The sequence below is a fragment of the Panulirus ornatus genome, chromosome 1 (genome assembly GCF_036320965.1).
Source record: "Panulirus ornatus isolate Po-2019 chromosome 1, ASM3632096v1, whole genome shotgun sequence".
NCBI classification, from domain to species: domain Eukaryota; kingdom Metazoa; phylum Arthropoda; class Malacostraca; order Decapoda; family Palinuridae; genus Panulirus; species Panulirus ornatus.
This window is the reverse complement of record NC_092224.1, coordinates 66,535,014-66,550,356: the sequence shown is the minus strand read 5'-3', so window position 1 is coordinate 66,550,356 and position 15,343 is coordinate 66,535,014. Positions and strand designations below refer to the sequence as shown.

Here is a 15,343-nt window from a genome sequence, read left to right as displayed (position 1 = left end):
TAATATTCATATTTTCCAGAGATGTGGCAGTTTAAGTAATACTTCAGTGCAGTAGTTTATACTGTGTAAATGTTATGTGGTTGTTACAAAAAGAAATGCATTGCAGAGACATAGATGTATTAATGAGTGAGGTTTAAAGTTCTGAGTTTAGCCATAATATTTTGCATGTAATTTGTAAGATTTTAATGTAATTTGTATTTTCTCAGAAGACCTGGAGGATACACAGGCTCACTTGCAGTTGGAATTTAAAGTATTTTTGGTAAATGCGCAGACACAGAAACACACACAAGAGAGCAGACAACTAAGGTTCTGGTTTCAGAGTTGTGTTCCAGAGAAAGAACGAATGAGAAGTGCTCAAGAATTCTTCAAGGAGTTAGTAGCACCTTTAGAGTTTCCAAGAGGTGAGTTACTTACAGTCACTTTTTAAAATGTAATTAAAGTTTGCAGTAGCATAATGAATGAATGTGATGATTGGACAAGGAGTTAACATATACCACAGCATTCTTGTTGAGGACTCATTACATATCATTGACAGACTCATATTGATGGTTGATCTTTTCTTTATAGCACCAGTATGTTACTATATAAGAGTGGGACATACTAAACTCACGGTAATGCCGAAGGCAAAGACACTAAGCTCATGGTAATGCCAAAGGCAAAGACATTTTCAGTGATATGACAGTTTTTTTTAGTTTCCCTTTTGGTGAAAGGCTGGATTTTAAGGCTAGCTTATAAGGGAGACTACTATGTATGACAAAAGATTATCTTCATAGAGGAGAATAAGGGATGCAAGTTAGAGGATCCTACTTGAAATGGGTTGGGGTTATCAGCAGTGTGTCATAGGGCTTGATCTTGGGATTGCTGCTCTTTGTAATCTATGGAAAAAACTTGTGAAAGAGACTGATCCCATTCCTGAATGTTATAACTGATGAATGCTGTAAAGATCAAGTGAGAAGTAAAAGGTTGCTTTGTTTATACAAAGGATTGGTTCATTCTTGTATGGAGTACTGTTCTCATGTCTGGGATATTTCTGTTTCTGCATCCTTACTTGACAAAATTGAGTCAAAAGTGATCCAACTTATAAACTGTTGCAGGTTAACATCCAAACTTAACCCTCTTGCCCATGCTGCAGTGTGGGTTCACTCTCCCTCTTCCATAGGTTTTACTTTAGTTTTTGCTCCCAAGAGCTGGATACTAGTATGACCCCACCACTACATAGACCACACAATACTTGGCAAACTGCTACATCAAAGATTACTATGTGGTCATCGGCAACTCGAGGGTGGGCAGTTTTGATAAGTTTCTTTTCCTACACATCAAAACTTTGGAACTCTTTACCTTCTCATATCTTTCCCAGTAACCATAAACTGGCACATTTTAAAAGACAGGTTTTTCACTTCCTCCAAAATTTGTGTTACTTTCCCTTATCTTTTCTGTTTCTCTTTCATAATTCTCTCTACATTTCAATAAAGGCCCAGCCTTGATGTGGACATTTGTTCATAACTGGAGCTATCAGCATAGATAAAGAAATCAAAATACAGAGGGATTTAGACAAGTTCCAAGTTTGTCTGATTCATGTTTGATATTATTCAACCTGTGTAAATACGAAGGAATATCGATTGGACACTGAAAAAGAGGTATTATTATGAGTGTGATTCCAGGGAATTGGAAAGATATAATACTACCCACATATTTCATGCATATCGGGGTAGGATTAGAGGATGTATTAATACCTTCCAGGAGAAGGAAAAGAAGAAGGCTCAGTCACTGGGGTAGGAAATGATGAAGAAGTCATTCTCACCTCAAGAATGTGATACTCATATCCCCTGCCTTTCCTAAAACCTCCTTGTTCCTTACTTGTTCTGCATTCAGTCACTTCCATCACTCCATCAATCATAACTCTTGTGCACACTTTTCTTGGTGTGCCTAACAGAATTATTCCTCTATAATTGCTACATGCATGTGCAGCACCTTTTCCTCTGAATAAAGGAAAAAATGATAGCTTCACCTATTCCTCAGGCACAGCCTTGTGCTTCCATGAAATTTACATATCATATGCATTCATTCTGTCACAAAGTAAAGGTAATTTTATAAGAGTAAATGTGAATAATGTGAATAAGAGCAAGGTTATTAGGTACAGTAGGGTTGAGGGTCAAGTCAATTGGGAGGTAAGTTTGAATGGAGAAAAACTGGAGGAAGTTAAGTGTTTTAGATATCTGGGAGTGGATCTGGCAGCGGATGGAACCATGGAAGCGGAAGTGAATCATAGGGTGGGGGAGGGGGCGAAAATCCTGGGAGCCTTGAAGAATGTGTGGAAGTCGAGAACATTATCTCGGAAAGCAAAAATGGGTATGTTTGAAGGAATAGTGGTTCCAACAATGTTGTATGGTTGCGAGGCGTGGGCTATGGATAGAGTTGTGCGCAGGAGGGTGGATGTGCTGGAAATGAGATGTTTGAGGACAATGTGTGGTGTGAGGTGGTTTGATCGAGAAAGTAATGTAAAGGTAAGAGAGATGTGTGGAAATAAAAAGAGCGTGGTTGAGAGAGCGGAAGAGGGTGTTTTGAAATGGTTTGGGCACATGGAGAGAATGAGTGAGGGTTGAGAGAGCGGAAGAGGGTGTTTTGAAATGGTTTGGGCACGTGGAGAGAATGAGTGAGGAAAGATTGACCAAGAGGATATATGTGTCGGAGGTGGAGGGAACGAGGAGAAGTGGGAGACCAAATTGGAGGTGGAAAGATGGAGTGAAAAAGATTTTGAGTGATCGGGGCGTGAACATGCAGGAGGGTGAAAGGCGGGCAAGGAATAGAGTGAATTGGATCGATGTGGTATACCGGGGTCGACGTGCTGTCAATGCATTGAATCAGGGCGTGTGAAGCGTCTGGGGTAAACCATGGAAAGTTGTGTGGGGCCTGGATGTGGAAAGGGAGCTGTGGTTTCAGGCATTTTTGCATGACAGCTAGAGACTGAGTGTGAACGAATGGGGCCTTTGTTGTCTTTTCCTAGGGCTACCTCGCACACATGAGGGGGTAGGGGGATGTTATTCCATGTGTGGCGAGGTGGCGATGAGAATGAATAAAGGCAGGCAGTGTGAATTGTGTGCATGTGTATATATGTATGTGTCTGTGTGTGTATATATATGTGTACATTGAGATGTATGGGTTTATATATTTGCGTGTGTGGACGTGTATGTATATACATGTGTATGTGGGTGGGTTGGGCCATTTCTTTCGTCTGTTTCCTTGCGCTACCTCGCAAACGCGGGAGACAGTGACAAAGCAAATAAAAAAATAAATAAAATGATGATTGACTATTGTTTGTAAGCATATTGGTTGAGAGAGTGGCCATGATTGCAACTGCTAATAGATTGTTGGGAATATGAATATTAGAGTATAGAACACTGTAACCTCGACATTTTGGGAATAGTATAGAGAGTAATTACAAAATGAGTTAATTTTCTAACCAGATCTGTTGCAAGGGGGTATACAATAACAAGAAGGGACATTGAAAATAAGGAGGTAAAGGGGAATAACCCTCTTGGTAAGAGATTTCATTACGTTTCAGAAGATATCAGTACATTTTGCCTTTAGACAGTACATAATGGGAAGATTATGGGAACAATAAGGGTGATGAAGATAGTGGTGAGACACTCCCTCATTAGGATGGTTATAGTACTGATATTAGGGTATTTCTGGAGACTATTGAATCACGGTGAACCAAAAATTCCTCTTAAGAATGCATGTCACAGGTGTACGAGAACTAGGGATGATGTGCTATCTCTGTTTGACCTTTTTTTCCCCCTCTCTGGCATGGAAAATAAAACCTTTGAAATATGGTGCTCCTATTAGAAAGAGTGCTTATGCAGTGCTTGCCTTTAAATATGATGAGGGACACAAGTGAGGGAACAGTTGGAGGCACAGGACCCAAAGAAGAAGTACAAACTAGGCAAATAAGTGGAACTGATGAAATTTTCTGGTGACATTGAGTGGGTTTGGAAGTTCTATTATGAGAGTACTACTGAAGATTCTGTGAAATCCACAAGGAATGGGTAAGAATATGGTAATCCATGATGAGGAGGATGAAAATGAGGACACATGGGTTCAATTGGAAATGTCATAAAGCAAAAGAGCAAGGGGTTTTCCTATGGAGGCAATATGAAAAATAACATTTCAGCCAGCCATCAAAGAATAAGCACTGAAAAGTAGAGTGAGGAGGAGAGAGATTTCAAAAGAGCAATGTAGACAAAGCAAAAGACATTCGAGAACTTTTCCATAACTTCATCAGGAATTGTTTGTTAAAGAGCAGCTAATCTGGGTAACAGGCTCAGAGAGAAGAATTCTTGAGGATGGTGGGGAAATATGTGAGGGGTAAAATGATAGATTTAAAAATGTTTTCACTGTTGAAGATAATAGTGCACCAGCATTTCCAAGATGGGAGGGGGAAAGTATAATTATTGATAGAAATGACCTGCTTAAGTGCTATGGTCCAAATGAAATCTCCCCATATGTTTAGAAAGAATGTGTAGAGGCATATGCTAGGTTAGTTGAAAGTTTGTTTAGTACGTTACAATAGGAATGGTAGTTTGAAAGATGCAGAAGAGGGCAAAAGCTTTGCCTGTATTTAAGAAAGCTGATCTGAGAATTGTACTGCATTATAGGCCAGTCTTACTAGTAAGTATGGTTTGTGAAGAATTGGAAAAGAAATCAAAAAGCATGCGAAGAACTACTTAAAAAGGAAAATGCCTTCCAACTGGGAGGCAACACCTTTTCAAGGAAAGATGAGCTTGCAACACCACTACAGATCAATCTTACTAACAGGTATGGTTTTCAAAGAACTTTTAATGATAATTAGAAAGCAAGTGAGTGACTAGTAAAGAAAAAGCTTTCTCACTGGGATGCAACACCATACAAAGGGAAGGAGGTCATGCATAACCAGTCTTCCTGATTTCTATGACAAGAAAGCTTCATTAAGTTAGATCAAAGAGAGGGATAGGTAGACTCATTTTTCTTAGACTACCTGAAAACCTTTGATACCATGCCTGAGCAAAGGTTGAAAAGAAACTAGAGCTACAGGTAGGATAAAGGGATGGTCTTTATTACTAGATAGAAGATTGTTTAAGTGGAAGGGAGGAAAGAACATAGGTAAGTACCTTGAAGTAGGGTAGGGTTTCAAGTGGTGTGATGCAGAACTTAGATTGGGCCAACTGCTGTTCTTGGTGTATGTAAATGACTTTGCTGGATGGGTTGGCATTGTATCTGAGAATGTTTGTGGATGATGCCAGGATACAGTGAAGAGAGAAATATATAATGACAGTGATTACATCAGCCTGCAGGGGGACCAGGACAAATTCCAGAGTTGGTCACATGTATGGATGTAGAGACTCAGTCCAAGCAAGTGCAAATTATGAGGATAGGACAAAGTGAAAACGTGCCTTTCAGTAATTATTATGTAGTGGAAAAGAAGTCACTGGAATATGTGTGCAAAAAAGACCTTTGGTTGACATTGTGCCTTTTTTGTCACTAGGGCTACACGTGAGCACAATTGTGAAAGAGACAGATTGTTTGCCGGCAGATGTAAGAATCACAATCAAGTATGTTGCTAAGAAAAGTATGTTGCTAAGAATACGTTTGATAAATTATTCGCAACATATTTAAGACCAAAACTGGATCATGTCTTGCATGTCTAGTCATTGCACCTAAAGAAGCACAAGATTTAGGGTACAGAGAAGAGCAACTATAATGGTACCTAATTTAAGAGGGCTGGGTTACAATAAGAAGCTGAGGTCTACAAAGCTGTCGACCATGGAGACAGAGATAGAGAGAGGGGGGTAGGATTTGATAACAGCCTTCAGGTCTCTAAATCAGCTGACAATACTGACAGTAATCAGGTCTTCAGTAGATTCAGCACCAGAACAACCAGAGGCCATGATAAAAAGCTGGGCAAAAGTTAGTCAGAAGAGATGCTAGGAAGTTCTGGTTTAGTGTCATTGTGGTGGATGTTTGAAGTAAACTAACCTATCAGTAAATGAATGCCGGCAATTTACAAAGGTTTAAAACATTACTTGAGGGCATAGAAAGTCTAGCAGATAGGGCCCTGTGAATGTAGAATTTTCCCTTTGGATGGTATTGCAGTGGAATTTATTAAAAAAGGGGGTGACTGTATTATTGACTGGTTGGTAAGGTTATTTAATGTATGTATGACTCATGGTGAGGTGCCTGAGGATTGGCGGAATGCGTGCATAGTGCCATTGTACAAAGGCAAAGGGGGATAAGAGTGATGTCTCCATGGTTGTTTAAGTTGTTTATGGATGGCATTGTTAGGGAGGTGAATGCAAGAGTTTTGAAAAGAGGGGAAGTATGCAGTCTGTTGTGGATGAGAGAGCTTGGGAAGTGAGTCAGTTGTTGTTCGCTGATGATACAGCGCTGGTGGTTGATTTGGGTGAGAAACTGCAGAAGCTGGTGACTAAGTTTGGTAAAGTGTGTGACAAAAGAAAGCTGAGAGTAAATGTGAATAAGAGCAAGGTTATTAGGTATAGTAGGGTTGAGGGACAAGTCAATTGGGAGGTAAGTTTGAATGGAGAAAAACTGGAGGAAGTGAAGTGTTTTAGATATCTGGGAGTGGATTTGGCAGCGGATGGAACCATGGAAACGGAAGTGAATCATAGGGTGGGGGAGGGGGTGAAAGTTCTGGGAGCGTTGAAAAATGTGTGGAAGTTGAGAACGTTATCTTGGAAAGCAAAAATGGGTATGTTTGAAGAAATAGTGGTTCCAACAATGTTATATGGTTGTGAGGCATGGGCTATAGATAGAGTTGTGCAGAGGAAGGTGGATGTGCTGGAAATGAGATGTTTGAGGACAATATGTGGTGTGAGGTGGTTTGATTGAGTAAGTAATGAAAGGGTAAGAGAGATGTGTGTTAATAAAAAGAGTATGGTTGAGAGAGCAGAAAAGGGTGTTTTGAAATGGTTTGGTCACCTGGAGAGAATGAGTGAGGAAAGATTGACCAAGAGGATGTATGTGTCAGAGGTGGAGGGAACGAGGAGAAGTGGGAGACCAAATTGGAGGTGGAAAGATGGAGTGAAAAAGATTTTGAGTGATCGGGGCGTGAACATGCAGGAGGGTGAAAGGCATGCAAGGAATAGAGTGAATTGGAACGATGTGGTATACCGGGGTCGACGTGCTGTCAGTGAATTAAACCAGGGCATGTGAGGCATCTTGGGTAAACCATGGAAGGATCTGTGTGGCGGAGATGTGGAAAGGGAGCTGTGGTTCAGTGCATTATACATGACAGCTAGAGACTGAGTGTGAATGAATGTGGCTTTTGTTGTCTTTTCATAGCTCTACCTCACGCACATGTGGGGGGAGGGGGTTGTCATTTCGTGTGTGGCGGGGTGGCGACAGAATGAATAAGGGCAGACTATGAATTATGTACATGTGTATTTACGTATGTCTATGTGTATATATATGTATACGTTGAGATGTATAGGTATGTATATGTGCGTGTGTGGACGTGTATGTATATACATGTGTATGTGGGTGGGTTGGGCCATTCTTTCGTCTGTTTCCTTGCGCTACCTCGCTAACGCGGGAGACAGCGACAAAGTATAATAAATAAATATAAAAAATGATGATTGACTATTGTTTGTAAGCATATTGGTTGAGAGAGTGGCCATGATTGCAACTGCTAATAGATTGTTGGGAATATGAATATTAGAGTATAGAACACTGTAACCTCGACATTTTGGGAATAGTATAGAGAGTAATTACAAAATGAGTTAATTTTCTAACCAGATCTGTTGCAAGGGGGTATACAATAACAAGAAGGGACATTGAAAATAAGGAGGTAAAGGGGAATAACCCTCTTGGTAAGAGATTTCATTACGTTTCAGAAGATATCAGTACATTTTGCCTTTAGACAGTACATAATGGGAAGATTATGGGAACAATAAGGGTGATGAAGATAGTGGTGAGACACTCCCTCATTAGGATGGTATAGTACTGATATTAGGGTATTTCTGGAGACTATTGAATCACGGTGAACCAAAAATTCCTCTTAAGAATGCATGTCACAGGGTGTACGAGAACTAGGGATGATGTGCTATCTCTGTTTGACCTTTTTTTCCCCCTCTCTGGCATGGAAATAAAACCTTTGAAATATGGTGCTCCTATTAGAAAGAGTGCTTATGCAGTGCTTGCCTTTAAATATGATGAGGGACACAAGTGAGGGAACAGTTGGAGGCACAGGACCCAAAGAAGAAGTACAAACTAGGCAAATAAGTGGAACTGATGAAATTTTCTGTGAACATTGAGTGGGTTTGGAAGTTCTATTATGAGAGTACTACTGAAGATTCTGTGAAATCCACAAGGAATGGGTAAGAATATGGTAATCCATGATGAGGAGGATGAAAATGAGACACATGGGGTTCAATTGGAAATGTCATAAAGCAAAAGAGCAAGGGGTTTTCCTATGGAGGCAATATGAAAAATAACATTTCAGCCAGCCATCAAAGAATAAGCACTGAAAAGTAGAGTGAGGAGGAGAGAGATTTCAAAAAGAGCAATGTAGACAAAGCAAAAGACATTCGAGAACTTTTCCATAACTTCATCAGGAATTGTTTGTTAAAGAGCAGCTAATCTGGGTAACAGGCTCAGAGAGAAGAATTCTTGAGGATGGTGGGGAAATATGTGAGGGGTAAAATGATAGATTTAAAAATGTTTTCACTGTTGAAGATAATAGTGCACCAGCATTTCCAAGATGGGAGGGGGAAAGTATAATTATTGATAGAAATGACCTGCTTAAGTGCTATGGTCCAAATGAAATCTCCCCATATGTTTAGAAAGAATGTGTAGAGGCATATGCTAGGTTAGTTGAAAGTTTGTTTAGTAAGTTACAATAGGAATGGTAGTTTGAAAGATGCAGAAGAGGGCAAAAGCTTTGCCTGTATTTAAGAAAGCTGATCTGAGAATTGTACTGCATTATAGGCCAGTCTTACTAGTAAGTATGGTTTGTGAAGAATTGGAAAAGAAATCAAAAAGCATGCGAAGAACTACTTAAAAGGAAAATGCCTTCCAACTGGGAGGCAACACCTTTTCAAGGAAAGATGAGCTTGCAACACCACTACAGATCAATCTTACTAACAGGTATGGTTTTCAAAGAACTTTTAATGATAATTAGAAAGCAAGTGAGTGACTAGTAAAGAAAAAGCTTTCTCACTGGGATGCAACACCATACAAAGGGAAGGAGGTCATGCATAACCAGTCTTCCTGATTTCTATGACAAGGAAAGCTTCATTAAGTTAGATCAAAGAGAGGGATAGGTAGACTCATTTTTCTTAGACTACCTGAAAACCTTTGATACCATGCCTGAGCAAAGGTTGAAAAGAAACTAGAGCTACAGGTAGGATAAAGGGATGGTCTTTATTACTAGATAGAAGATTGTTTAAGTGGAAGGGAGGAAAGAACATAGGTAAGTACCTTGAAGTAGGGTAGGGTTTCAAGTGGTGTGATGCAGAACTTAGATTGGGCCAACTGCTGTTCTTGGTGTATGTAAATGACTTTGCTGGATGGGTTGGCATTGTATCTGAGAATGTTTGTGGATGATGCCAGGATACAGTGAAGAGAGAAATATATAATGACAGTGATTACATCAGCGTGCAGGGGGACCAGGACAAATTCCAGAGTTGGTCACATGTATGGATGTAGAGACTCAGTCCAAGCAAGTGCAAATTATGAGGATAGGACAAAGTGAAAACGTGCCTTTCAGTATGTAGTGGAAAAGAAGTCACTGGAATATGTGTGCAAAAAAGACCTTTGGTTGACATTGTGCCTTTTTTGTCACTAGGGCTACACGTGAGCACAATTGTGAAAGAGACAGATTGTTTGCCGGCAGATGTAAGAATCACAATCAAGTATGTTGCTAAGAAAAGTATGTTGCTAAGAATACGTTTGATAAATTATTCGCAACATATTTAAGACCAAAACTGGATCATGTCTTGCATGTCTAGTCATTGCACCTAAAGAAGCACAAGATTTAATTGAGAGGGTACAGAGAAGAGCAACTATAATGGTACCTAATTTAAGAGGGCTGGGTTACAATAAGAAGCTGAGGTCTACAAAGCTGTCGACCATGGAGACAGAGATAGAGAGAGGGGGGTAGGATTTGATAACAGCCTTCAGGTCTCTAAATCAGCTGACAATACTGACAGTAATCAGGTCTTCAGTAGATTCAGCACCAGAACAACCAGAGGCCATGATAAAAAGCTGGGCAAAAGTTAGTCAGAAGAGATGCTAGGAAGTTCTGGTTTAGTGTCATTGTGGTGGATGTTTGAAGTAAACTAACCTATCAGTAAATGAATGCCGGCAATTTACAAAGGTTTAAAACATTACTTGAGGGCATAGAAAGTCTAGCAGATAGGGCCCTGTGAATGTAGAATTTTCCCTTTGGATGGTATTGCAGTGGAATTTATTAAAAAAGGGGGTGACTGTATTATTGACTGGTTGGTAAGGTTATTTAATGTATGTATGACTCATGGTGAGGTGCCTGAGGATTGGCGGAATGCGTGCATAGTGCCATTGTACAAAGACAAAGGGGATAAGAGTGAGTGCTCAAATTACAGAGGTATAAGTTTGTTGAGTATTCCTGGTAAATTATATGGGAGGGTATTGATTGAGAGGGTGAAGGCATGTACAGAGCATCAGATTGGGGAAGAGCAGTGTGGTTTCAGAAGTGGTAGAGGATGTGTGCATCAGGTGTTTGCTTTGAAGAATGTATGTGAGAAATACTTAGAAAAGCAAATGGATTTGTATGTAGCATTTATGGATCTGGAGAAGGCATATGATAGAGTTGATAGAGATGCTCTGTGGAAGGTATTAAGAATATATGGTGTGGGAGGCAAGTTGTTAGAAGCAGTGAAAAGTTTTTATCGAGGATGTAAGGCATGTGTACGTGTAGGAAGAGAGGAAAGTGATTGGTTCTCAGTGAATGTAGGTTTGCGGCAGGGGTGTGTGATGTCTCCATGGTTGTTTAATTTGTTTATGGATGGCGTTGTTAGGGAGGTAAATGCAAGAGTTTTGGAAAGAGGGGCAAGTATGAAGTCTGTTGGGGATGAGAAAGCTTGGGAAGTGAGTCAGTTGTTGTTCGCTGATGATACAGCGCTGGTGGCTGATTCATGTGAGAAACTGCCGAAGCTGGTGACTTAGTTTGGTAAAGTGTGTGAAAGAAGAAAGTTAAGAGTAAATGTGAATAAGAGCAAGGTTATTAGGTACAGTAGGGTTGAGGGTCAAGTCAATTTGGAGGTAAGTTTGAATGGAGAAAAACTGGAGGAAGTAAAGTGTTTTAGATATCTGGGAGTGGATCTGGCAGCGGATGGAACCATGGAAGCGGAAGTGGATCATAGGGTGGGGGAGGGGGCGAAAATCCTGGGAGCCTTGAAGAATGTGTGGAAGTCGAGAACATTATCTCTGAAAGCAAAAATGGGTATGTTTGAAGGAATAGTGGTTCCAACAATGTTGTATGGTTGCGAGGCGTGGGCTATGGATAGAGTTGTGCACAGGAGGATGGATGTGCTGGAAATGAGATGTTTGAGGACAATGTGTGGTGTGAGGTGGTTTGATCGAGTAAGTAACGTAAGGGTAAGAGAGATGTGTGGAAATAAAAAGAGCGTGGTTGAGAGAGCAGAAGAGGGTGTTTTGAAATGGTTTGGGCACATGGAGAGAATGAGTGAGGAAAGATTGACCAAGAGGATATATGTGTCGGAGGTGGAGGGAACAAGGAGAAGTGGGAGACCAAATTGGAGGTGGAAAGATGGAGTGAAAAAGATTTTGTGTGATTGGGGCCTGAACATGCAGGAAGGTGAAAGGAGGGCAAGGAATAGAGTGAAGTGGATCGATGTGGTATACCGAGGTTGACGTGCTGTCAGTGGATTGAATCAGGGCATGTGAAGCGTCTGGGGTAAACCATGGAAAGCTGTGTAGGTATGTATATTTGCGTGTGTGGAGGTATGTATATACATGTGTATGGGGGTGGGTTGGGCCATTTCTTTCGTCTGTTTCCTTGCGCTACCTCGCAAACGTGGGAGACAGCGACAAAGCAAAAAAAAAAAAAAAGAAAAACTGTATAAATAAGTAATTACAAACAGGCATTTACATTTATTAGTGGGAACTTGAGTTCCCTTATTTTCCATCACAAATAATACAAAAAATGCTCAAATTTCAAAAGTTTGTAAGCCACAATATTTGTCTTGATACACATATTCTATGAATTTGAACTTCCCACCATTTGGCACTCCAGAGTTATTGCACTTACAGAAAAACAAGTTTTCATAATTAAAGTACTAATTCATACGAGTGCTTTCCCAAAACCTAATCATTTTGTCACCTCTTCATTCATATACTGTACTTTTCTTGAGTTGTTGTACTAACCAGAATGTGTTTACAGGCAAATATTGAAGTGACGACTGAGTATCTGGAATACCCATTTGTACTAGTGGGTGTGACTTCAAAGATTGCTGTATACTATGTTACTTTTACTGTGGCACATAATCTGGTTTCTGCAATAAGAAAGAGTGCATATGACATTTTTATTTAGCACACTTAAATTGATTTATTGTCTGATTAATATTTCCAATCTTATATCCATCCATTCCTCTTACATCTTTATCTGAAATATTTCAAATTTATTTCTATTGTGTGCCTATTGTCTGTGTATCTTCATCCATACTCATATATATCTTTGTAAGCAAACTATCATCTGTCATACTTCTTGCAAAGCCTTATATCTTGAAAACTAATATCTCTATATCCATTGTAATGCTTCCTGCACACCCTTTATGTTTCTCACATGTTTATTATTTACTACATCTTTTCTCCCACTTCCAAGTATACTATATATATCATATCTCTTCTGTTCTTTATTTTTGTAATTTTTCAATGCATCGTGAATTCTAATGTCTAGCATGATTCTACTCTCAACTTCAGCTTCCCCACTGGTGTTCTTGCTCATCACTGCTCTTAAATGCTAGATCAGAATTTACCCATGTTACAGTGTTCTCTACTTAGGATCCTGGTTTCACTGCCTAAATTTGCACAGCTGGTTTTGATATCCCTTTGTTAGATGTGAAAAGAGATATTCCAAGGAAGCTTCTTCAGAATTGCAGCATCTTTCAGAATAATGTTTTCTCTGGAAAGAATCTTAAACTTAGATGTGCTACTCATTGGTTTTGCCTCAGATCTCTGAGAATTCTTAGGTTTGCTTATAGTTATAAGAATCTAAGGTAAAAGGTTCTTAGGAGGGCATTTAATTTCAGTTTTGATTTGGTTCCATTTTGTTGAGGATATTGTTGCTTATTTTTCTTGCAGTTAGGCTTATTTCAAAGTCGTTTCATCCTGTTAAAGACAGAAGCTTCAACTACTTCCCTTAATCATCATCTTCCCTCTGAATTCAGCTGTTAAGTGTTCTTCCTTCTACACTGTCAGAACTCTAACTTTAATCTTGACAATAGTTTCTGCTCCAGGAGTGGCATATCACTACTGCAGTGCACAAATTTCTATTGCTTGCCTCTTAGATCTCGAGTCTTCTGACTTTCATATCATTTGGCTCAAGATTTTACTGCCCTCTATAACTTTTCTGTAATGTTTTATGTATTGCCCCCACTATCAATTCTTATATCTGTTCATTTCTTTCAGTATTTACCTTCATGCCAGAAAGCATTGCTTTCTTTACATCCACACACTGAAATTGTCTAAGCAGAAGATTTCAATGAACATCACAGGGATTGGTTAAGCTCTACTCACTATGATCATGTCAGAGCTGAAACTTTTTCCTTACACTTTTGATTAACCTTCAGCATAATCAAACACATATGATTTTTTTTTTTTTTACTGCTGAACTCACTGTAACTTTACAGTTTCTGTCCCTTTTTTACCACAGTTCCATTTCTTTCTCCTCTAATTGATTGTACCCAACCTCTATCCCTCCTCCCTCAAAATATTAACTTTGGCACTTTGGGAAAGCATAGAGAGCATTCTTTTGCAGTTCCTTTACTGACTTTCCTGAGACAAGAATTTCTCCATCGGCCAGGATCCATCATGTTGTGATGACTGCATAGCAGAGGATGCCTGAGCTGGGATGGAGTCCAACATCCCATCTTATACTGAATCTTTTTCCCCCAATCATGGTATGATTGCTCCTGCCCTGATGTCTTTTGCATCATGGATTTAATGTACCATGCTATGAAACTCTTAACCTTCCTCCGAGACACTCTTTGCTTTCATTTCTGCTCATAATATCTGCATAGCTTTTGTTCATTAAGTCAAGCACACCTTCATTAAATGAAATTGTGCTGATTTGACTTCTGTTGACAAATATTTTGGTCATTAAGCAAAATCATATCCATAACTTTTGTAATTCATCCTTTCCTCCTCTTTTCTGACCTGGTAATCCAAAACAACTGATAAAGACACTCTTTTTGATACCTTATTATCCTCTTTTCCCAACCTTGGATAATTCTGTTTCTAATCCTCTGTTCCATCTCCTCTCACCAAATTTATGCCATGTCCTATATTCTCCTCATGCAGGGTCTTTCAAGTACTCTCCCAGTTCCAGGTGGACAAGGCATATGGCCCCAGTGACATACCTCCTCAAGTCCTAATGGTGTGTGGTGCTGAGCTGTCTCCAATCCTTTCTCTTGGAAGCATTCCTTGATGATAGCCCATCCCAAGAAGGGATAATCATTACTTTATTCTGCTGTCTCTAAAGTTTATGAAACTCCCTTACTTTTTCAAACACTAAAAACCAGTTCAGATGTTACAGTACTAATTCTAACTGCAATCCTTTCTTCTATGTGACCCACCACTGGTCCTCCTCTCTCAAGGATTTTGATGAAAAGTTTGTCATAGCCCATGACATCTCCAAAGCATTTGACAGTGTGGCACAAGTCTTTGCTTTCTAAACTCCTTTTTCTTTTTTCGTCTGTGGCCAAACATGTAAGTTTCCTTCCTGTCTATTCTATTCTGGTTGGTATTCCTCAGGATTCTGTCTTATGACCTCTTTTTTTCCTCACAATAAATGCTCTTCTCTCTGTTACTTTTAACCCTATTCACATATACTGATGATTCACTGCACATACTTAAACTCACTTTCCCTCCCTTCCTCTAGATACTCATTCCTTTTGTCATGCTGAATTTATTTCCTCTTTCAGTTTGGACCTGTGCATAATTACAGAATAGGGAAGCAGTAACCTAGTTAAATGAGTAGCACTGAAATTCAGTCCTCTCCATATCTGTGTTTAAGAGGTATTCGTTTCCTTATGTTCATTTTCAAAACACAAAGTTTACCTCCGTAATAACA

At 39.6% G+C, this 15,343-nt stretch overlaps 1 protein-coding gene across 1 annotated transcript in view; it reads left to right on the top strand.

The window, feature by feature from the left end:
* Positions 1 to 15,343, top strand: part of LOC139749440 (uncharacterized) — a 360,449-nt gene that overhangs the window by 270,649 nt on the left and 74,457 nt on the right. Inside the window, exons 5-7 of the mRNA XM_071663349.1 lie at positions 207 to 422; positions 5,522 to 5,605; positions 9,839 to 9,922. Coding sequence (XP_071519450.1) covers positions 207 to 422; positions 5,522 to 5,605; positions 9,839 to 9,922 — 384 coding nt within the window. The remainder of the gene's footprint in view (positions 1 to 206; positions 423 to 5,521; positions 5,606 to 9,838; positions 9,923 to 15,343) is intronic.